This window comes from Choloepus didactylus, chromosome 3, assembly GCF_015220235.1.
Source record: "Choloepus didactylus isolate mChoDid1 chromosome 3, mChoDid1.pri, whole genome shotgun sequence".
NCBI classification, from domain to species: domain Eukaryota; kingdom Metazoa; phylum Chordata; class Mammalia; order Pilosa; family Megalonychidae; genus Choloepus; species Choloepus didactylus.
In genome coordinates, this window is record NC_051309.1 from 15,533,814 (window position 1) to 15,558,290 (window position 24,477).

At 37.3% G+C, this 24,477-nt stretch overlaps 1 protein-coding gene across 4 annotated transcripts in view; it reads left to right on the top strand.

Annotated features, from left to right (window-relative positions):
* CC2D2A (coiled-coil and C2 domain containing 2A) overlaps positions 1-22,272 on the top strand; it is a 158,562-nt gene extending 136,290 nt beyond the window's left edge. For 2 of the 4 annotated variants that reach the window (XM_037829421.1, XM_037829424.1), the window contains 5 exons: positions 350-484; positions 17,312-17,434; positions 18,686-18,744; positions 20,552-20,729; positions 21,961-22,272. In XM_037829421.1, coding sequence (XP_037685349.1) covers positions 350-484; positions 17,312-17,434; positions 18,686-18,744; positions 20,552-20,729; positions 21,961-22,149 — 684 coding nt within the window. In that variant the 3' untranslated portion in view covers positions 22,150-22,272. The remainder of the gene's footprint in view (positions 1-349; positions 485-17,311; positions 17,435-18,685; positions 18,745-20,551; positions 20,730-21,960) is intronic. The other 2 variants (XM_037829422.1, XM_037829423.1) reach the window with 1 other exon arrangement.
* The last annotated feature ends 2,205 nt before the right edge of the window (positions 22,273-24,477 follow it).

A 24,477-nucleotide genomic window follows, 5' to 3' on the forward strand; every position in this document is an offset into this window, starting at 1 on the left:
ATCTTTAAATGGCAATCTTACTGACTCCAAAAAGAAAACGCCAATGACTTCTGTTCATTGCTACTAGTTCTTCAGCCGATTGTAGGAAATAATGGTTGGGTAAATTGACTACTGCCCTTACTTAGCCACTAGACTGTACTAGGATCAGGAGAATTTTGCAAAAATAAACACTTAAGATTTTATTTCTTAAATCCTGTATAATCTAGAAGTTCAAACTAACTTTCACCATTAGCCTTGGGATTTTAGAAATTAGGGGTCCAACTAAAATACTGAATTGTCTGTCTGTGCATGCTACTTTTGATCTTCATTGCAACATTTGAAAGTGTTTTAATGACTATTTTCCCCTCAGGGTCCAACTGCCTATGTGTTAACTTGGGAGCAAAGTCATTATTTAATATGGAATCCCTGCAGTGGACATTTTTATGGGCAATTTGATACATTCTGTCCCTTAAAAAGTGTGGGCTGCTTAATCGGACCTGATAATGTAAGTACTTCCATTCCCTCTTAAACATGGTTGACTGTTTATTTCCCTTTTATTTATTTACTGATTTAAATAGTTTCTGTTCTAATGTGTCTTGTATACATTAATAATTCTGACTCCCTTAGTGATATAGTGTTATTAACGCTAAGAAGTGAAAGAGATCCAATGTGTGGTAAAGTTAGAAATATCTCCTTTCATTGCTGCTGTTCTTTAGACATCTGCCACTAACCTTTCAGGCAAAGGGAAATGCAAAGAATTGTACTATCAAGCACAGTGGCAGAATTGTTCTAATTCAACTTTTGGTTGAATTAGTCACCTGATCTGCAGAGAAACAGAATGAAGTTAAAGAAAATGATCTTATTTAGATTCAGAGGAGCTGAGCTTGTGTCCTGGCTCTGTCCTCAGATTGCTCATCTAAAACAGAATATGCAGTGTGTAACTCATGGTGTTTTGAGAACTAAATTTTTAAAAATTTTTTAAAAACTGAAATTTATCACGTGTGATGATTTGCTGTTTTTCCCCCTTTTTTTTAATGGGAGATTACCAAGTACCACCCTACCTATAATCTCCCCACATGATTCTGGTTGCATGCAGATTAACAGGCTAAATTTGAAGGGTACTACATAAAGCAGTGGTGAAAAACATGAGTTATGGGGTCAAAAATGCCTGGGTTTAAACCCCTACTACATCATTTACTGGTTGTCTGAGCTTAATTTCTCACAGTCTTAGTATCTCCATTGGTAAAATGAAGATAATAGTGGTCATTACTTTACAGAGTAGTTGTGAAAACTAAATGACAAACAATCAATGGAAAGCATCTAACATATAACAACTCTTTTAAGTACTGACTTTCACAACTGTTTTTATAATCATTACCTCTGAATTTTGTAGATGTGTCAATAAAAATTATGTGAGTATGAAGCACCAATATATGTATTTTTATTTATAAACTATATTTACATGTGTATCAATATGCTGTTTACATTAAACAAACAAAAAACTTTTAAAAGATAAAAAGAAATAAATAAATCTATTTTCTTCCCACACCCATACCTTTGGGATGTGTACTCTACTTTGAAGGCCACTGATCTACTTTTTAGTCTTACTATTAAAATTAGAGATAACATTTGCCAAATACCCAACAAAATACCTATCTTTTACAAATCTGAAAAAAGAGCAAAGTGGAGAGAGAGAGGATTGAGGGAAGATGGCAGAGTCAGATGCTCCAGGACTCAGTCCCTCCACCAAAACAACTATTAAATAGGCAGGAGCTGTCTAAAAAAACTATTTTGAAACTGTAGAGGCCAAAAGAACACCATACAGCATCCAGGGAAGAGGAGGAAGAGGCTGATAAATTATGGAAAAGAACAGTAAATTGCCCTCTCCATGTAGCAGCTACCAGTGCCCCCTGGTGCCCACCCTGCATACTCGCAGCAGACCACTGAGGGGTCCAGTCCCTTACTAGCTCGCTGGTGACTTAAAGGGACATAAAAATCCTATGCCCCTCGAACAGTTATGGGCACTGCTGACCATTGACCAGGCTTTTGATTAGTGGCTTCGCGTGGCTAGGGGCCCGGCTCTGAGGGCAGCTGTTGTTTCAACCTGACCCCGACTAGGGTGGAGTCTTCTTAAAGACACTGTGCCTCTTCAGGGCTGCAAGAGACAGTTACTTGAAGGGCTGCATTTGCTGGCCAGGGCAGGAAAGCTCAGCCTTGGGGAGCTGTCAGAGAAGCTCGTGGCACCCTTCCTCATCCCCTCCCAGGGGCACTTTGGAGCCAACCTGAACCCTCTTCTTGGGTCCCTGGCCCTCTTATGGCTGGGAAAGACTGATTAGGGAAAGTCCTCTCCAGCATGTACCCCTCACAGAATTTGCCCACCAGGCAAAAGCAGCTTGAGAAAACGAAAGGAGTATAAAAAACTATCGAGGCAGACAGTCTGGGACAAAGACCTGCTGGCTTCAAACACCCAGGAGAAGGTAGTCTGTCTCATGGGAAACAGAGGGGACAACTAATTTCCTGTAAACTCCAAAACAATTAACAAGTAAAACCCCAGGATAAGACACAGGCATGGAAAGGCGGGGAAAACCTGCATACTGCATTCGCCTCAGGCAGACCTTCCTGATAGAAGGGCAGAAGCTCAAGAAAGGCTCTGTCTTATCACCAGCTGGTTACAAAATCAAGAAACAGAAATCCCAGTGCTGACATTTTTAAATATTATAATGTACAACAAAAGCGTACAAGAGAAACATAGAAACAGGAAATGATGGTCCATCCAAAGAAGAGGAAAAATATCCAGAAAACACCATTGAAGAAGAGAAAGTGGGCATAGTGAACAAAGACTTTAAAAAAAAAATGATCTTAAAAAGGCTCAAGAAGATGAAAGAAAATACAGAGGAAGATACAAAGGATATCAGGATAACAATGACTGAGCGTTATAAGAATCTTAGTAAAGAGATAGCAATTGTAAAAAGGAACGAAACAGAACTACTGGAGTTGAATTCCACAATAATTGAAATGAAAAATTCCCAGGAGGGTTTCAAGAGTATATTGGAGATGGCAAAAGAGTCAGTGAACTTGAAGACAAAACACTTGAAATGAGTCAGGCTGAGGAGCAGAAAGAAAACAGAAATATTAAAAGCAAAAATATCCTAAGTAACCTCTGGGACACCATCAAGTGCATCAATAAAACATTATGGGAGTCCCAGAGGAGAAGAAAAGAAAGGGGCAGAAGGAATATTCAAAGAAATGATGATAGAGAACTTCCCAAACTTAGCAAAACATGTGAATATTCACATCTAAGAAGCCCAAAGAACACCACCAAACAAGATAAACATGAAGAAAAATACATCCTGTCATATATTGATCACATTACAAAGGACAGGGAGAGTTCTGAAATCAGCAATGGAAAAGCATCATGTTACATACAAAGGAATCCCAATTAGATTGAGTGCCAATTTCTCATGGAGGCAAGAAAGCAGTGGGCTGAAATACTTAAAAGTGCTGTGTCAGTTTGGATGTATTATGTCCCCCAAAATACCATGTTCTTTGATGCAATCTTGTGGAGGCAGACATATTAGTATTGATTAGGTTGGAACCTATTGGTTCAGTGTTTCTACGGAGATATGACTCAATCAACTGTGGGCGAGACCTTTCACTGGATTATTTCTATGGAGGTGCTGCCCCACCCATTCAGGGTGGGTCTTTACTGGATCACTGGAGTACTTTAAAAAGAGCCACACAGGCTCAGACACAGAGCAGCTGCCACTTAGAGAGGACAAAATGCCCCAAGAGCAACTGAGAGTGATGTTTTAGAGGAGCTGCAGCTGAGACAGACATTTTGAAGATGGCTGTTGGAAGCTGATACAGACATTTTGGAGAATGCCATTTTGAAACACAATCTGGGAGCAAGCAGACATCAGCCACATGCCTTCCCAGCTAACAGAGGTTTTCTGAATACCAACAGCCTTTCTCCAGTGAACGTGCCCTAACATTGATGCCTTACCTTGGACATTTTGTGGCCTTAAGACTGTAACTTGGTAACCAAATAAACCCCCTTTATAAAAGCCACTCCATTTCTGGTATTTGGCATAATGGCAGCATTAGCAAACCGGAACAAGTGCTAAAAGAAAACAACTGCCAGCCAAGAATTTTATATCTGGCAAGACTTTCTTTCAAAAATGAGGGGGAGATTAAGATATTCTCAGTTAAAAAAATTGAGGGAGTTCACCACCACTAGACCTGTCCTACAAACAATGCTAAAGGGAGTTCTTTAGACTGAAAGGAAAGGATACTAGACAGTGGTTCAAAGCAGCAAACAGAAATAAAGATCAGTGGTAAAAGTAACCATTTGGATAATTATAAAAGCCAGTATTTTGTAGTGTATTGTTTGATATATAACTCCACCTCTTACTTCCTACAGGAGCTCAAATGCAAATGCACAAAAATTCATGATAAATATGTATTTTTGGACATAGAAAGATTTAAGTCGTAACAAGTACAAAAAAATGATGGGGGGACAGAGGGGTAAAGGAAATATATATGTGCATGCTATTGAAGTGAAGTTGGTATCAAACCAAATATGATTGTTATATATTTAGGATGTTAAATTTTAATCCCATGGTAACCACAAACAAAATAGGTGGAAAGCTTATCCAGACAGAAATGAGAAGGCACTCATTATTGTACAACACAGGCACAAAAATCAAATAAATATAAAAGTAGGCATTAATAAGTGAGGGACAAAAAAGGCATAGGAATCACAAAGGCTAAATAGCAAAATGGCAGAAGAAAGTCCTGTATCATCAGTAGTAACTTTAAACGTAAATGGATTAAACTCTGCAGTCAAAAGGCAGAGACTGGAAGAATGGATAAGAAAAGCATGACCCAACTATATGCTCTCTTCAAGAGACTCACCTTAAATTCAAAGGTACAAGTAGGTTGAGGGTGAAAAAATATATCCATACAAGAAGTAATCAAAAGAGACCTAGGGTGGCTATACTAATGTACAAAAAAAAAAAAAAAAAAAAAAAAAAAAAAAAGAACGGAAAAAAAAAGTTTAAATCAAAAACAGTTACGCAAGACAAAGATGGTCACTAAATACTGATAAAGGAGACAATTCCACAAGAAGATTTAACAATTATAAATATATATGCACCTAAGAGCAGAGCCCTAAAATATATGAAGCAAATACTGATAGATTTGAAGGTAGAAACTGATATTTCCACATTAATAGTAGGAGACTTTAATACACCATTCTCCATAGTGGATAGAACATCTAGTCAGAATATCAGTACAGAAGTACAAGACTTGAATGATACTATAAACCAACTAGACCTAATAGACATATGTAGAACATTCTTCCCAAGTGCACATGGATCATTCTCAAGGATAGACCAAATGTTGGGTCACAAAACAAGTCTCAATAAATTCAAAAATATTGAAATCATACAATGCATACTTTCAACCATACCTAGTGAAGCTGGAAATCAATAACAAAGGCAGAAATGGAAAATTCGTGAGTGGAAATTAAACAATATACCCTTAAACAACCAATGGGTTAAATAGGAAATCAGAAATGAAATTAGGAAATATCTTGAGGCAAAAAAAAAAACAGTAATACAACATAATAAAACTTATGGGATGCACTGAAGACACTGCTGAGAGGGAAATTTATAACTCTAAGTGCTTACATTAAAAAAGAAGAGACTTCAAATCAGAGACCTAACTTCAAAACTGAAAGAATGAGAAAAAGAATGAGTTGAAGAAAGGAAATAAACATCAGAGCTGTATTAGTTAGACAAATAAAACAGAAAATAAAAAAAATATAAAGAGAATCAACAAAATCAAAAGTTGATTCTTTGTAATAAAAAATATATTTACAGCCTCCCCCTCTCCAGCCCCGAGGATCTGCGGGAAGGTGCGGATGTGTTGGACATCCTCACCTGGACTGGTGTTGATGTTGTCACAAACATTGGGACTGGCGGTTTGATGTGCTGAGCCCTCGATCATGGGACTTGCCCTTATGAAGTTCATTACCGCAAAGGAGAGTCTAAACTTGCATGTAATTGTGTCTAAGAGTCTCCCCCGAGTACCTTTTTATTGCTCAGATGTGGCCCTCTCTCTCTCTAACTGAGCCATCTCGACAGGTGAACTCGCTGCCCTCCCCGCTACGTGTTGTAAATCTCCCTGGCAATGCAGAATATGACTCCCGGGGATGAATGTGGACCCGGCATCGTGGGACTGAGAGTATCTTCTTGACCAAAAGGGGGATGCAAAATGAGACGAAATAGTTTCAGTGGCTGAGAGATTTCAAATGGAGTCGAGAGGTCACTCTGGTGGACATTCTTATGCACTATATAGGTAACACATCTTAGGTTTTAATGTATTGGAATAGCTAGAAGTAAATACCTGAAACTACCAAACTCCAACCCAGCAGTCTGGACTCCTGAAGACAATTATATAATAATGTAGATTACAAGGGGTGACAGTGTGATTGTGAAGACCTTGTGGATCACACCCCCTTTATCTAGTATATGGATGAGTAGAAAATGGGGATAAAAACTAAAGAACAAATGGAGTGGGATGGGGGGATGATTTGGGTGTTCTTTTTTCACTTTTATTTTTTTATTCTTGTTCTGGTTCTTTCTGATGTAAGGAAAATGTTCAGAGATAGATTGTGGTGATGAACGCATAACTATGTTATCATACTGTGGACAGTGGATTGTATACCATGGATGATTGTATGGTGTGTGAATGTATTTCAATAAAACTGAATTTAATAAAAAAAAAAGTTGATTCTTTGAAAAGGTCAATAAAATTGACAAACCTTTAGCTAGACTGACAAAGAAAAAAAGGAAAAGGAAATGAATAACTAAAATCAGAAATGAAAAGGGGGACATTAATACCAACACTGTTGAAACAAAAAAGGCTGTAACAGGATACTATGAACAACTCTATGGCAATAAATTAGATAACCTAGATGAAATGGGCAAATTCTTAGAAACATACAAACAATGTACATTAACTCACGAAGAAATAGAGTTTCTCAACAAACCAATTACTAGAGATTGAGTCAGTAATCAAAAACCTCCCAACCAAGAAAAGCCAGATGGCTTCAAGGGGCATTTTACTTTACATTTCAAGAAGACTTAACTTGAATTCTGCTCAAACTCTTCCAAATCAGAAATGAAAAGGGGAACATTACTACCAACCACGCTGAAATAAAAAGGACTACAAGACGATACTATAAACAACTCTATACAATAACCTAGATACTTAGAAACACACAAACTACCTACACTGACTCAAGAAAAAAAGGAAGAGATCAACAAACCAATAACTAGTGAAGAGATTGAATGAATAACCAAAAATCTCCCAACCGGAGGAGGTGCAAGATGGCATCATATAGAGGAGTGGAATTTAGTAAGTCCCCTGGAGCAACTAATAAACAACCAGGAACAACTAGTAAATAACCTGGAATAACTGCTGGGGGACAACTATGACTGTCCACACATCATACACCAACCAGGATTTGGAATGGCTGAGATCACAGCATAAAATATGTAAGTAAAACTGTGGAACTGAGCAGGGAGCTCCATCCCCCCACAGCAGGCTGAGCTGCCAAATCTCATGTGGGAGAAACCAGCAGTCCCAGAGCAAGTGAATATAGCTCAGCCCAGCTTCAACTAGGGTTTTAACTAACATATGTGGACTGCTGAATACAAGCTACAAACATAGACAAACCCCTAGCAGGCAGAGGCTTTTGGTGATGACTGACCTTAAAGAGAGAGAAATCTCCTGTGTCCCAGGAAAGGGAGCCCAGAAGACAAGGTGCTATCTCTGGCCAATGGGCAAAACTGTGGGGCCATGGACTGGCTCTAGAGAGGGACTTTCTTTCCCTTTTTCTCTCTCTCAACCTGAGTGGCTCAGTGGAGACAGCCTCAGCCATTTTCAGTTTGCAGTGCTCTGACCCAGACAGGGGTGGAGATAACAGAGTCAGAGAGACAAAGGAGCAATTTAAATGCAGAAGATAAATCCCTAAGGGGTGCATCTTCCCTAAGAGGAAGGAGGTGAGGCCCAGCTCTAGTGCTGACCTTCCCTTCAGAACTCAGACCGCACAGCCTGGGGGAAAACAGCCAAAATAGAAACTAAAGGGGCCACACCTCCTTACACCAGTCGGTAGTGACAGGCAGACAGGCACCACCTGCTGGGAAGGTTAGGAAAAGTACACCAGCTAGAGGTCTCACAGGAAAGTCTGTCAATCTCTAAGACACACTCATGGAGACTTGAAACTGAATATAACCCTGTTCTGAGATCAGAACCCATTCTGGTCAGGTAAAATATGATTGGAGTAACCAAGGAAACCAGATGCCTAGACAACAGAAAACTATAAACTACACTAGGAAAAACAAAGATATGGTCCAAGGGAACAAACTTACACCTCAATCAAGATACAGTTGAGATACTGTTTCACTTTAATAAAACAATCAAAGATTTTCAAAGAAATATGCTAAATCAAATCAAAACCAAATAAATGAGTTCAGGGAAGATATGGCAAAAAAGATGAGGATATAAAGAAAACACTGGGTGAACATAAGGTAGAAATCAAAAGTTTGAAAAAACAACTGGCAAAATCTATGGAAATGAAAGGCGCAACATAAGAGATGAAAAACACAATGGAGATATACAACAGCAGATCTCAAGAGACAGAAGAAAACACTCAGGAATTGGAGAACAATACACCAGAAATCCTACACACAAAAGAACAGATAAGGAAAAGAATGGAGAAATACGAACAATTCTCCAGGAATTGAATGACAACATAAGCACATAAATATACATGTCATGGGTGTCTGAAAAGGAGAAGAGAAGGGAAACAGGGCAGAAGCAATAGAGGAAATAATCAATGAAAATTTCCCATCTATTATGAAACACATAAAATTACAGATCCAAGAAGTGCAGCATACCCCAAACAGAATAGATCTGAATAAAACTATTCCAAGACACTTAATAATCAGATTATCAAATGTCAAAGACAAAGAGAGAATCCTGAAAGCAGCAAGAGAAAAGTGATCCATCACATACAACGGAAGCTTGATAAGACTATGTGTGGATTTTTTAGTAGAAACCATGGAGGCAAAAAGGAAGTGGTGTGATATATTTAAGATGCTGAAAGAGGAAAGCCACCAACCAAGAATCCTGTATCTGGCAAAACTGTTCTTCAAATATGAAGGAGACTTTAAAATATTCTCTGAAAAACAGACAATGACAAAGTTTGTGAACAAGATACCTGCTCTACAGGAAATACTAAAGGGAGCACTAAAGACAGATAGGAAAAGACAGGAGTGAGAGGTTTGGAACACAATTATGGGTGATGGTAGCACAGCAATGTAAGTACACTGAACAAAGATGACTGTGAGTATGGTTGAAAGAAGAAGGTTAGGAGCATGTGGGACACCAGAAAGAAAGAGGAAAATAAGGACTGGGACTGTATAACTCAGTGAAACCTAGAGTGCTCAACAATTGTGATAAAATGTACAAATATGTTTTTACATGAGGGAGAACAAATGAACATCAAACCTGCAAGGTGTTAAAAATGGGGTGGTATTGGGGAAAAAAATACAGTCAATGCACACTAGAGACTATAGTTAACAGAAACATTGTATTATGCTTCCTTTCATGTAACAAAGGCAATATACAAAGCTAAATGCCTATAAAGGCGGAAAATAAGGGAGGGGTATGGGACTCTTGGCATTGGTGATGTCTATTTTATTCTACTTTTGTTATTTCTATCTTTCCTTTTGTTGCTTTTTAGCTGTCTTTTTTTTTTCTTTCTTTTTCTTTTGTCTCTCTACCTTCTTTCACCCTTCCTCCTCCTTTGTGGAAGGAATGGAGATGTACTTATATAGATAGTGGTGATGGTGGTGAATGCATAAATATGTGATTATACAGGGAACCATCTGTTGCTTTCTAGGACGGAATGTATGCTATGTGAACAAAACCATCTTAAAAAAAAAACAGGCTGATGAAGAAACCTTGAGGGCACTATATTGAGTGAAATAAGTCAGACACATAAAGACAAATATTGTATGGTCTCACTGATACGAACTAATTATAATATGTAAACTCATAGACATGAAATATAAGTTACTAGGGATATAGAACGAGGCTAAAGAATGGGAGCAGTTGCTTATTATAGACAGAATGTTTAGGTTGAACGCGTTTGGGAATGGATGAGGTGATGGTAGCAAGTTATTGTGTTACTTACAGTGCTGAATGGTGTGTAAATGTGGTGGAAAGGGGAAGCTTAGAGTCACGTATGTCTCACCAGAAGGTTAAAAGATGGGAATTTATAAAACAGTGCATCTTGTGGTGGGCAATGTCCATGATTAACTGTACAAATATTAGAAATCTTTTTCATTAACTAGAACAAATGTATGACACTATAAGCAGAATAATAGAGGGGTGTTCCAGTTTGTTAATGCTGCTATTATGCAAAATACCAGAAATGGATTGGCTTTTATAAAGGGGGTTTATTTGGTTACAAAGTTACAGTCTTAAAGCCATAAAGCATCCAAGGTAAGGCATCAACAATAGGATACCTTCACTGAAGGATGGCCAATGACATCCGGAAAACCTCTGTCATCTGGGAAGGCACAGGCACATGGCTGGTGTCTGCTCTGGGGTTCTGGTTTCAAAATGCCTTTCTCCCAGGATGTTTCTCTCTAGGCATCTGGGGGTGTCTTCTTAGTTTCTTCCAGGCAAACTTTGGACTAGCAAAAGTCTACTTTCAATGGTCGTCTCCAAAATGTCTCTCTCAGTTGCTCTCCAAAATGTCACTCACAACTGCTCTGTGTCTGGGCCTATATGACTCTTTTTAGTACTCCAGTGATCCAATAAGGACCAATTCTGAATGGATGGGGCAACACCTCCATGGAAGTAATCCAATGAAAGGTCTCATCCACAGCTGATTGAGTCACATCTCCATGGAAACACTGAACCAATAGGTTCCAAACTAATAAGCACCAATATGTCTGCCCCCACAATACTGCATCAAAGAACATGGAGTTGTGGGGGACATAATACATCCAAACTGGCACAATGGGTATACAGGGGAAAATATACCTATTGCAAACAATGCACTACAGTTAGTAGTATTTTAACATTCTTTCATCAACAGTAACGAATGTACTATACCAATACTATGAGTTGACAATGGAAGGAGAGTGGTTAGGGGTATGGGAGGATTTGATTTTTTCTTTTTTGTTTTTTTTTTTTTTTTTCCTTTTCTGGAGTAATGAAAATGTTCTAAAAATTGAAAAAAAAATTAATTGTGTTGATGGATGCACAGCTGTATGATGGTACCATGGGCAACTGACTGTGCACTTTGGATCTTTGGATGATTGTATGGTATGTGAACAATCTCAATAAAATTAATTTTTTTTAAAAAAGTGTATTAAAAAAAAACCTCCCAACCAAAAAAAGCCCAAAGACCAGATAGCTTCACAAGGGAACTTTATCAAACATTCCAAGAAGAATTAATACCAATTCTGCTCAAACTCTTCCAAAAAACTAAACAGGAGGGAATACTCCCTAATTAATTCAACAAGGCCATCACCCTCATACCAAAGCCAGATAAAGATACTACAAGAAAAGAAAACTCCAGACCAATATCTCTTATGAATATAGATGCAAAAATCCTCAACAAAACACCCAACAGCATGTTAAAAGAAATACACCATGATCAAGTAGGATTTATCCCAGGTATGCAAGGGTGGTTCAACATCAGAAAATCAATTAATGTAATACACCACATTAACAGAATGAGGAAGAAAACAAGATGATAATCACAATTGACACAGAAGAGGCATTTGACAAAATCCAGCATCCTTACTGATAAAGAGACTTAGAAAACTAGGAGTAGAAGGATATTTCCTCAACATGATAAAGAGCATTTATGAAAAGCCCACAGCTAACATTCCACTTCATGGTGAAAGATGGAAAGCGTCTCCTGTAAGATCAGGAACAAGACAAAGAGTCCCATGCTCCACCACTGTTATTCAACATTGTACTTAAAATTCTTGTCAGAGCAGTTAGGCAATAAAAAGATATAAAAGCCATCTGAGTTGGAAAGAAAAAGTAAAACTTACCCTATTTGCAGATGTTATCATCCTACATACAGGCAATCCTGAAAAATCCACAGTTAAGCTCCTAGACCTAATAAATGAATTCAGCAAAGTGGCAGGGTACAAGATCAACATCCAAAAATCAGCAGTGTTTATATATACAAGCAATGAACAATCACAAGCTATCAAGAAAAATATTCCATTCACAATAGCAACTAAAAGAATCTAATATCTAAGGGGAAAAAAAAAATCTAAACTAAAGCATGTAAAGGAAATGTGCACAGAAAACTCAAAAACAATGCTTAAAGAAATCAAAGATCTAAATAAATAGGACATTCCATGTTCATGGAATGGAAGACTAAATATCGTTAAGATGTCAGTACTACTCAAAGCACTTTATAGATTTAACACAATCCCAACTGAAATTCCAACAACCTTCTTTGCATAAATGGAAAAGGCCATCATCAAATTTATAAGGAAGGGTAAAGCTATCTTGAAAAAGAAGAATGGAGATGGTGTACTCACACTTGCTGGTCTTGAAACTTATTACAAAGCCATAGTAATCAAAACAGCATGGAACAGGCACAAGGACAGACATAGAGACCAATGGAAGTGAACTGAGAGCTCAGAAATCAATCCTCACATTTATGGCCAGTTGATTTTTGACAAGGGGGAAAGACCACTCAATTAGGAAACAATAGTCTCTTCAACAGGTAGTACTGGAAAAACTGGATCTCTATTTGAAAAATAATGAAGGATGACCCCTACCTCATATCTTATGCAAAAGTCAACTCACAATAGGTCAAAGACTTAAATATAAGAGCCAGAACTATCAAACTCCCAGAAGAAAACACAGGGAAGCATCTTCAGGAACTTGTGTTAGTCAATGGTTTCTTAAACTTTACACCTAAACTGTAGGCAACAAAAGAAAAAAAATAGATTTACTGAACCTCATCAAAATTTAAAACTTTTGTGCCTCAAAGGACTCTATCATGAAAGTAAAACAACCACCTACATAATGGAAGAAAACATTTGGAAACCACATACACAATATAGGTTTAATATCCAGAATATATAAAGAAATCCTTCAACTTAATAACAAAAAGACAAACAACCCAATTAAAAATGAGCAAAAAACTTGAACAGACATCTCTGCAAAAAAAGATATAAAAATGGCCAGAAAGCACATGAAAAGATGTGCAACATCATTGGCCATCAGGGAAATGCAAATCAAAACCACCATGAGATACCATTTCACACCCCTTAGAATGGCTGCTATTAAACAAAAACAGAAAATGTCAAGTGTTGGAGAGGATGTGGAGAAACAGGAGCACTCATTCATTGCTGGTGACTGTGTAAAATGGTGCAGCCACTGTAGAAGACAGTTTGGCGGTTCCTCAGAAAGCTAAGTATAGAACTACCCTATGACCCAGCAATCCCACTACTAGGAATATACCCCAAAGAATCAAAAGCAGGGACTTGAACAGATACTTGCACACCAATGTTCATAACACCATTACTCACAATTGCCAAAAGATGGAAACCCAAGTGTCCATCAATTGATGAATGGATAAACAAATGTGGAATATACACACAATCAAATACTATTCAGCCATAAAAAGGAAAGAAGTTAGGTACATGCAATGGCATGGATAAACTCTGTAGGCAATATGTTGACTGAAATAAGCCAGACACAAAAGGACAAATATTGTATGATCTCAGCGATTTGAAATGAGCATAAGCAAAATTATAGAGTCAGAATCTAGAATACAGATTACTAGGGGATGGGGTGGGGATAGGGAATGGGAAACTAAGGCTTTAAATGTAGAGTTCCTGTTAGTAATGGAAGGTAGTGATGATAGCACATCATTGTGAATGCAGTCAACATCACTGAAATATGTTTTTTCAAGTGCTATTTCCCACTACTTTTCTGCACTTTACTTACACTATAGCAAACCATAGTTCTTAAAGACCTTGCCTTCTTAAAACAATCTCTTGATTTGGATACCAAGTCACCAAGGCATCTGTGCAGTTTGGATGTATTATGTCCCCCAAAACGCCATGTTCTTTAATGCAATCTTGTGGGGGCAGATGTATTAGTGTTGATTAGATTGGTATCTTTGGATTAGGTTGTTTTCATGAAGACGTGACCCACCCATCTGTGCGTAACATCTTTGATTAGATTATTTCCATGGAGGTGTGGCCCCGCTCATTCAGCATGGGTCTTAATTAAATCACTGGAGTCCTATAAGGGCTCAGACAGAAGGTGCTCAGAGCTGCAGCTTAGAGAGACATTTCGGAAATGGCCATTGAAAAGTATACTTTTGCTAGTCTGGAGTTTGCCTGGGAGAAACAAGAGAACACTCCCAGACACCTAGAGAGAAACGTCCTGGGAGAAAGCCTTCTTGAAACCAGAACCCCGGAGCAGATGCCAGCTACATGCCTGTGACTTCCCAGCTGATAGAGGTTTTTGGATGCCATCGGTGTTCTTCAGTGAAGATACCCAATTGTTGATGCTTTGTTTGGACACTTTTATGACCTTAAGACTGTAACTTTTTAAACAAATAAACCCCCTTTATGAAAGCCAATGCATTTCTGGTATTTTGCATAATGCCAGCATTAGCAAACTAGAACAGCATCCTACCTCATTGGCTGCCCTTTCTCTGTATCCTTTGCTTTTTCCTAGTTCTCCAAATTCTAAACATTAGAGATCCTCAGGGTTCATCAGACCTCTTTTCTAACCATACTTCTTCCCAAGGAACACCATCTATAAGCAGATTATTCCCAAATTTGTATCTCTAGCTCAGCTAGCTCCCCAAAACTTCAGACCCAAATACCCAACTACCTACTCATCCTTACGTGGATGCAGGTAGGCATCTCAAACATGCCCATACTTGAACTCCTATTTCCTTTTGCAGTCTTTCCCATCTCAATAAATGGCAGCTGTTTAGTTACTCAGGCCAAAATCCTTGGAGTCATTTTTGATTCCTCTCCTCCTTTCATTCACCCACATCCAATTTATCAACAAATCCTGTTGGCTCTACCTTCTCAGTATACCCAGAATCTGACCACAGCTCACTACTTTCTCTGCTCCCATTTTGGTTCAAGCCTCTTCAGCTCTCACCTGGAGTATTTCACATGATCTCCTACCTGAGAGGCTTCACTACTTGCCCATGTTCTCTTCTGTCTGGTCTCAAAAAAGAAAAGAATATTCCTGTTAAAATGGAAGTCAAATTATGTCACTCCTCTGCTCAAAAATACTCCGATGACCTCCTAGCTCACTCAAGAATAAAAGCCTAAATCTTTAAAATGGCCTTCCATGATCTGACACCACTGATCTTATCATTTACTTGCTAACCTGCTTGCTCCTCTAAAGCTACTCTCTTCCTTACTGTTCCCCATACACATCAAGCACACTGCATTTGCAGTTTTGTCTGCATAGACCTCCTACCCACCAGATATCTTCATACATTTCTCCCTCACTATCCACATTTGTTTATATGTCACCATTCCAATGAGAACTTTCCTGCCCACCCTAAAATTGCACCCCTCTCCCATCTTGGTAACTAATGTCGTAACAAAGATGTGTAAAAACCCACCCCAAAATTAAATGGCTTCAAACATTTATTCTGTAGGTCAGCTGGGAAAGCTCTGCTGATCTAGGCTAGGCGGCTCTGCTGGAACAGTAGGTGGGCTGGGACAGTTCTCCTTCATGTGTGTTCATTCTGGGGCTCAGGCTAAAAGGATGGTAGAAGTGGCAAAGGCAGAAGAGGGTGAGCAGAAAAACACAAAGTCTCTTAGGACTTAGACTCAGAAGTCATATGCTTACATTTCTCTTCAATTCCACTAGCTTAAAGTCAAGGGGTGGGGAAATATACTCTGCCCCACTAGTGGGAAGACCTGCAAAGTAACATTGCAAAAGGTATGCATAAAGGAAGAAATGAAAAATTGGGGCCAAAAATGCAGTCTATGACATCATGTAATGTCAACCGATAATGTAAGCATTTACTTAATTGTTTGCTATATTTTATTAGATATTTCATGAAGTTAGGATGAAAAAGTGATTAGGACTGAGTTTGGACACAGTAGTACTTGAAAAGTATGTTGAGTAGATGAATTTACCATTCATGCACATAGTCATTCAATCTATTCACCATATATCAGGAGCTATGTTAGATGCTAAAGTTACAGTGGTGGAGAAGACACATGGCAAATGTTCTCAACACAATAGTCTAATAGTCTAGTGAGGAGAAAAATGAATAAACAGGCAATTATAAACAATATAAATTATAATAGTAATAATAATAGCACAGCTAACTATTACTGAGCACTTACTATGCACCAGGTATTATTCCAAGAGGTATACATGAAGTAACTCATTTTATCCACTCAATAACTTCACAAGGTAGGTAATATTATTATCCCACTTTTATAGATAAGAGAACTGAGTATGCAGAAATTAAACAAATTGTCACATAGTTAGGAAATATTGGAGCCAGAATTCAAATTCAGGTGGCATGGCTCCAGAACCAACATGCTAGACTGCCTCAATGAGATAAATGCAATCTCCAAGATTACGGTGTTGTGGAAACAAAGAAGATGACACCTAAGACAGTCATGTGGCTGGAAAAGAGTAGGGTCAGGAAAGGCTAGTTTAGAAAGGATTTGGCCTTGACTTATTTCTTCTAATAGATTTTAAATTTCTTATCAGGAACTATCTTATTTCATGAAATATAAAATTGCCAGTGAGGTATAGCCCAATTTCAGATACAGAAAAATGTGAAAAAATGTGCACTGACAACATCAATTGTAAAATGCATACCAATTTTACAAAGCAAAAATGAAGAAAAGCGTGCACCTAAATCTTTAAAATGGCCGAAATGGCCTTCCTGATCTGACACCACAGATCTTATCATTTACTTGCAACACAAAACAATATATTGTTTAGAATACATGTAGCTGTGGTAAAATCATAAAGACATTTTATTAAAAGCTCCATGATGGAAGGCATTTTTCTTGACAGCTTCATTGAAATATGGCATTTTAAAACTAATCTTTTATCTCCTGGGATACATGTAGCCCAATAAATGCTCTTACCAAATGCAAAGCCTGTGTGTGCTCTTGCTTTCTCTATATATACACACGCACACTCACATATATGCAGATCATCTGATAATATATATGCGATTCTGTCCTATCTTTTTCAGATTTGGTTTAATATTCAACAATATGATTCTCCTTTAAGGATAAATTTTGATGTCACCAAGCCCAAGCTTTGGAAATCTTTCTTTTCAAGAAGCCTTCCATATCCTGGTCTTACCAGCGTTCAGGTATAATTCTTTTTTAAAAATCAAATTTAGACAAAGAAAATGAGGAATTTGAAATCTTTATACCAGTCAGATATATTTTGCCCCTATACATTTAGCCTGGAACAGTGTTTGTTTTTCAAACTATTTGAGCTCAATTCACAGTAAGAAGTATTTTCTGCATCATAAACCACCATATACATATATGTGAAAGAAAAAGTTCTGACATAAAAAGCCCCATGAAATAAATACCACAAAATATATTCTATTTTACTTAAATTTTTTATTTTTTTAAATGCTGGTCTCGAGTCACTGAATTGATTCCTTGACCACGAATGAGAAAGGAAAGCAAAATGGAAGGCATGATCCACTAGTAGCTCATAAAAAAATTTAGAGGGTCCTGACTAGTAGGTAAGTAGTAAACATAAGAATTATTTCCTAAAACTTTTGTTTCCACTTAATAAACAATAGTTAATATAATATTTAATATGTCTGCATGTACTGGGTTTGTAATAAAAAACATACTTTTCCTGTGGATCAAAACTTTCAAAAAAAGGTGTTAAAACACTACCCTAGAGAAAGCCTCCCATATGTGCACACAGTGGTATACACAAGATGTTTCATAGGAACACTAAGATAGCAAAAGAATTGGAACAAGAGAAGGAATAAATCAACTATGGTACTTAATGGAGCATTTTATAGTAGTAAATGAATGAACTAGATCTATACAAATCAACATGAATGAGTCTTAGTAAGCACTCTAAAAATATGGGGTGCTATTATCTCTAAATACAATAAGGAGAAAAAAAGCAAGTTGCCTACTTATACTATAAAACTATTATATAGTTTAGAAAACATGCAAAACAATATATTGTTTAGAATACATGTATCTGTGGTAAAATCATAAAGACATTTTATCAAAAGCTCCATGAAGGAAGGCATTTTTCGTCACAGCTATATCCGGTTACCCAAATAGTGCCTGGCATACAGTAGATACTCAGTATACGTTGAATAAAAAAAAAAGAAAAAATTCAGGTCATGGTTACTGCTGTGAGGAGAGAAAGGGAAATGAGATTGAGGAAACACTCACTATACACACTATAGTTTGTGATGATTTACTTAAAGTGGGCCATGGGTAAACAGATTTATTATTCTCAATAGGCCATCGAATGTCTGAGATTTCATAACTTTTAGGAACATTTTGAAAAGAATGTACAGCTATTCAAACTCTTGTGAGGATGATTTCTAGAATTTCTTAACTATTTTCTTTTATAGCCAGAAGAGCTCCTTTACCAGCGTACAGACAAAGCAGCTACAGCCGAGCTACAAGACAGGTAACTTAATATCCACAAATCCACGTTATCTGTCACTTGGGAGTGTAATACCGAACTTGAAACAGATTTTGGCCTGGATAAATTGAAATAATTTGGGCAACTAAGCTTTATTTCATGTTTATAGATACCAAGTATAGATGTGATTTCTAAATCTCATGGCTCAAAAGAAGGCTTTGCATCAGCAAGGTGGTGGAAAAACCAGTAAACTCCTGTCATGATACATAGTTTTCCAAGACTTTACCTTCAAAGTAGAACTCAACATCATGTTATTATGGATCTTGTGTCACTCCATAATCCTCAGCTTCAATATACCTCATTTGTCTAATTAGTGGCTTACAGACCTTCAGCTAGTTTATGAACATGACACATGAAGGGAGGTAAGAGCCCATGCGAGTCCCTTGTATCCTTATAACCCTGCAAAGTAGAACTTAATTCTCCCAGTTTCACAAATGTGGAAACTAAAGCTCAGAGACGTCTGCATACCTGCTAAGTGCTAAAGGAGGCTTCTGAGCCCAGCCAAGTCTTTCTGATTTCAAAGTCTGTATAACCTTTCTACTGTATCAAGCTGTATGAAGAGTGGCATGTTAAATAACATAAGATGAAATGTGACCCCTTTTTAGGTATTATTACTAGTAAACACCAACTAACTCTTAATTTGTCTATAAAGCCTTATTTGGGATCCCCACCTGGAACAATCAATCCAAAATAAAACTTTTTGTTCCCTCCAATAGCTTCAACATACTCTTAATTACACACATCATTTATTTCTCCAACATTGATGAAGTGCTTGACAATTCAGCCATACTTTCTTATTCAGACCATCCTTGAAACCCAAAACAAGGAATATGTATAATGTGTCATAATAAAAGTGGATCCTATAGCTACTGAGCAATGGGAAGTTGGCTGGGTCCCCAAATCTGTGTTGTTAGGTGACAAGAGCTTTAGTATTGGCAGGGTTTCAATTCAAATCCCAACTCCTCTGTCTTATTCAAGTCACTTAGCCTACCTTAAACTGTCCCCTATGTAAAATGGGGACAACACCCCCTCCCTCATATGGTTATTATTCAGAATAAATAAAAGTATACAAAAAGCATTTAACACAGAACCTGGTAAATAAGAGCTCAATAAATGGTAACTATTTCCCTTCATTCTATGTTCAAGTTTTATATCCTATAAACCCAATACCTGTCATATTAACTACAAAGCAGAATATCAAGCATTAACTTGCAATGATGATTGGTATTTTAAAGGAGGTTTTAAGGCAATTTAAAAAAAAAAAAGGTGATCCTTATGAATAGAAGTCACTGGGGAAAAACACGTATGTCAATAAGGGGCATTAACAACCCTACAAAGATCTGAGACCCTCAACAAAAGCCCCAACCAGAATGCCTGGGTCTGATGTACCTCTCTGTATATGTTATCAGTGAACCAAGTGACAGGACATTTCATGACAATAAGTCTTTCACTAAATGTACTGAATATAACTACCCCCATAGTCATTCAGTGACCCTCTTCTGTGTTACATTTCAAGCATCTCTTAGGGCCCTTAGAATATCATACTTTCTATTTACAGGTCTATTCCCCTTCCCACTCCCATATCCAATCCTTGGAACACGGTCACTTGTGTTACTTTTTTGAATTTTCAGAGGTTAGCCCATTATTAGGTACCATGTGTGGTCAATGACAACTCCACAGACCAAAATGTAGTTATATAATTACCTGAATCTCCACTGGAGACATTTTTTTTTTTTTTTTAACAAGGTGAAAGTCAAATTACCCAAAAATGGAATTTATTTTTTATGAACAGGATTGAAAAAATACTAAAAGAAAAAATCATGGACTGGAGGCCACGCCATCTGACTCGGTGGAATAGGTACTGTACCTCCATGCTGCGTCACTTCCTGCCTCTGTTAGAAAGAAGCCAAGGAGAAGATGTGGAAGACGACCACAGAGCAGAACTGATAAAACAATTAGGAGACTACCGAGTAAGTACACATGGCTCTTAAACTGGCCCTATAGATTTCTTCATTTCAAACTGAAAATTACTTTTTTTTTAGAATCAAAATATCTGTATTTCTCCCAAGAACACAGATTAAGCCACATAGATTAAAGAATTCAATTAAACATTTTTAATCTCAATTAACCTATAATTAAATCACAAAATGCCTCTATATGAAAAGTAGTACTTTTTATGAACACATTGCAAGTATTAAATTAAATGAAAACATCTGGCTAAATCACATTAGACTGAATTGTGCATAAAGATGAAACCAAACATTCTAGATTAGGTTTTAAAAAGGATACAGTTTAATACTGATTGATTTGTTGCTAAGATTCTCATCAATAAACAAGATAATCTCTTTATGGCCTGGTGGTAGTGCTATGTGTTCACATGCTATAGCTGGATAATAACTGTCATAATAACCAAGACAGTCAGCCCTGGTTGCTAAACTGTGAAGATCAAATTGGACATTTAAGAATAATTCTATTCACTGACACTTAACCTTTATGTTACTTTTAAGGCCAGGTTTTCAACTAGGATGTTTTCAGTTCAAGTAACAGAAAAATTAACTCAAGCAGGCCGAACAAGAGAATTTATTGGCTTACTTAAATAAAAAATGAGTAGACAGCTGGGCTGTACCATGTTTCTGCAGGTCTTCCCGCTCTACCCTCCTCTGTATGATGGTATCATCCTCAGGCTGGCTTTTTGCACCGTAGCCAACAGCTACAACAGTTTCAGGGCTCACATCTGCACAGATATTGTCCAAAGCAGGAAAGAGTATCTTTGGGCATTATTCCTAGGAAGATTCCTGAGAGTGACTCTGATGAAGACAGTTTAATCACATGCCTATCCCTGTATCAATCATTATGGCCAGAGGGGAAATGCACTGATTAGCTTAACCTAAGTCCCTGGAATGAGAATGGTCACTATGCAAAATGGGGAAACTGTCAGAAAAAGGGAAGGGATCAGTGGAGGGTGACTAACAGATGTCCCACACACCCCATCAATATACTAGTAACTAAAACAAAAAGGACATCTAAGTCCCTCTCTCCTTTCTGTACTGCTAATATATAGCTGAATAGAAAACAGAACTAAATAAATGACTTCAAGATATAGAAAAAAGACCTACTATATTAAGAATGACATACATTTATATGGGGGAAATAGTGAAATCTTCAAATTTCACTAATGACTACAAATGTTTTTTCCTCCAGTTCTCTGGATTTCCCCTCCACATGCCCTATTCTGAAGTGAAGCCTTTGATTGAAGCTGTGTATAGCACTGGAGTACATAATATTGATGTTCCTAATGTTGAATTTGCTCTAGCTGTATATATCCACCCATATCCTAAAAATGTTTTGTCTGTTTGGATCTATGTTGCCTCCCTTATACACAACAGGTAATTTTTTATTGTACTTTTTATATCATATAAAAACTTTAATCATGATATGAGAACTTTTTTCAATGTATGTAAAATTTATTTTTGCTTAATGATACTGATCACACCAGAAGAAAATATTATTTGCAAGAAGAAAATATTATTTGCAAATAACAAAATAAATTTATCATGTTTTCAAACTGTGCAAAACAAGTGTTTTTATTTAGTAGTCTGCCTTCTCTCTACCATTCAGACCCTAAAGTCAATGTCAGACTGCCCAGTCCCCCCCTTACACTATGTAGCTTCACAGCTCTCTGCCTTTGTACTTATTACCCTCTGTTCGGAATGCCCTTCTGTTTCTTTGCCTGTCTAGTAGAATATCAATCATACTTTTAAGTCCCAGCAAAGCAGCACTTCACAACTTTTCTGGGAAGACGGAGAACAACTTTGCAATATCAAATTTTTCTTTTTAACCCTGGAATACCTAAGACATTATCCTACAGAAAAACAGAGCAAGCATGCACAAGCACACATTATGTGCACACACATACCCTCTGCAGCAATATAGTTATTTTGGGAAAGAAAAAAAAAGGGGTGGGGGATATATCTAAATATCCATCAAAAAGGACATAGTTCAAAAAACCTAGGACACATTCATATTATAATATACTAAACCATTAAAAAGGATTAGATGTATGTGTTGACATGGATTTACACAAAATAGAAATATGTATAAAGTAGGATTTCTCAACAGTAGCACTACTGACATTTTGGGCCAGGTAATTAATTCTCCATTGTGGAGGGTTGATTTGACATTTTAAGATGTTTAGCAGCACCCCTGGTCTCTACCTACTAGATACCAGTTGCACCCCTCCTCCTCACCCTCCCAGTTGTGACAACCAAAAATGTCTCCAGATGTTGTCAAATGTCCTCTATGAGGCGAATCTCCAGTAGAGAATTACTGAAGTAGATAACAGTACAGGCTCACTTTAAAAAAAATAAAATTATAAAGATAAAGGAGACCAAGTTAAGGAACAACTTAAAAACCTTTTGCTTTTTTCACCCTTACGTCTTCCCCTTATCAAATTACAGGATATGCAATTATTTATTTCCATGTCTCTGGTACCTCTGCTATGAACTCTTCAAGGGAGAGTACGATGACTAACCCTAACCACCACCATACAGCAATACAGAGACAAGCTAGAGAATGGTGAGAGCATGAATTCTGAAGAGACCCTAAATCTGCCTCTTAACTAGCTGGTAACCAGGGCAAGTTACTTAACCTCTTTGTTATTTACTATCCCCATATATAAGATCAGGATGATCACCTGACCTATTTCATAGCACTGTTGTAAAGATTAAACAAGTTGGTGATGTAAAGCATTTAGAACACTGCCTGATACTGAGCACCTGATATGTGTGAGGCACTACAAGGCACCTACATAATTGTCACGTTTTATTCTCAGAAAGAACAGTTTAAAGAATTCATGAAATCAATCACAGAATCCAATAAAAATTTGAACTGAGTATACAATATCTCAATTTTCATTAAATATTAACTGTCTCCTTTAAGTTAATAATGAAGGAGCAATAGAATATACAAATTAAATGCAGATTATGCTATGGGGAGTGGGGGGGAGTAGAAAAACGAGTCTTGATATGACAATGCATTGTCATATTGAAGCCAGTCTGATTCAAAATTGCCAGGTCCTATTAGATGATTTTCTAACATCAAGCAACATAAAACAAAGCAAAAGAGAAGCACTTAATTACCTGGAACCTCTGAAAAAATTAGCTACTCAAAATTCATTTATAAAGGACAAAATTTAAGCCAAGTACTGAAATATCATGTAATCATGATTTTTTTCAATAAAGATTATCAAAATCTTTCTCCCCCCAAATATTATACTGTTTTCTGACTAAACAGTAATAAACTGTAGCCCTCCCCTAATGCCTCAGGGCCATCGTCACAGATGAGCAATTCTATCACGCACTTCATGTAACAACAGTTAAGGTGAAGTCTGGAGTGGAATGGGACTCACTCCAGAAGACTTTCTGTAGTCTGTTTTCTTGAAAAACATCCTGATGTCAACTTTTTAAACTTTTTTAAACACCTAGGGAAATAAAAATACAGTAACTACAAAATGGTCAACCTTGCAAAATAAAATTTCTGACTTTCTAATTGTTCACTAAGAGTGGCTTTTCTTCCAAGTTCTCCAAGGAAATCAAGAAATGGTTTTATTTTTTGTGCTTAGACCAGAGTTTTAAAGGAGGAGCACAAATGTAAAACCACAAAAGGCTTAACTATGTAAGCTTAAGACATACAAACTCAAATGTCAAAAGCTAAGGTGGC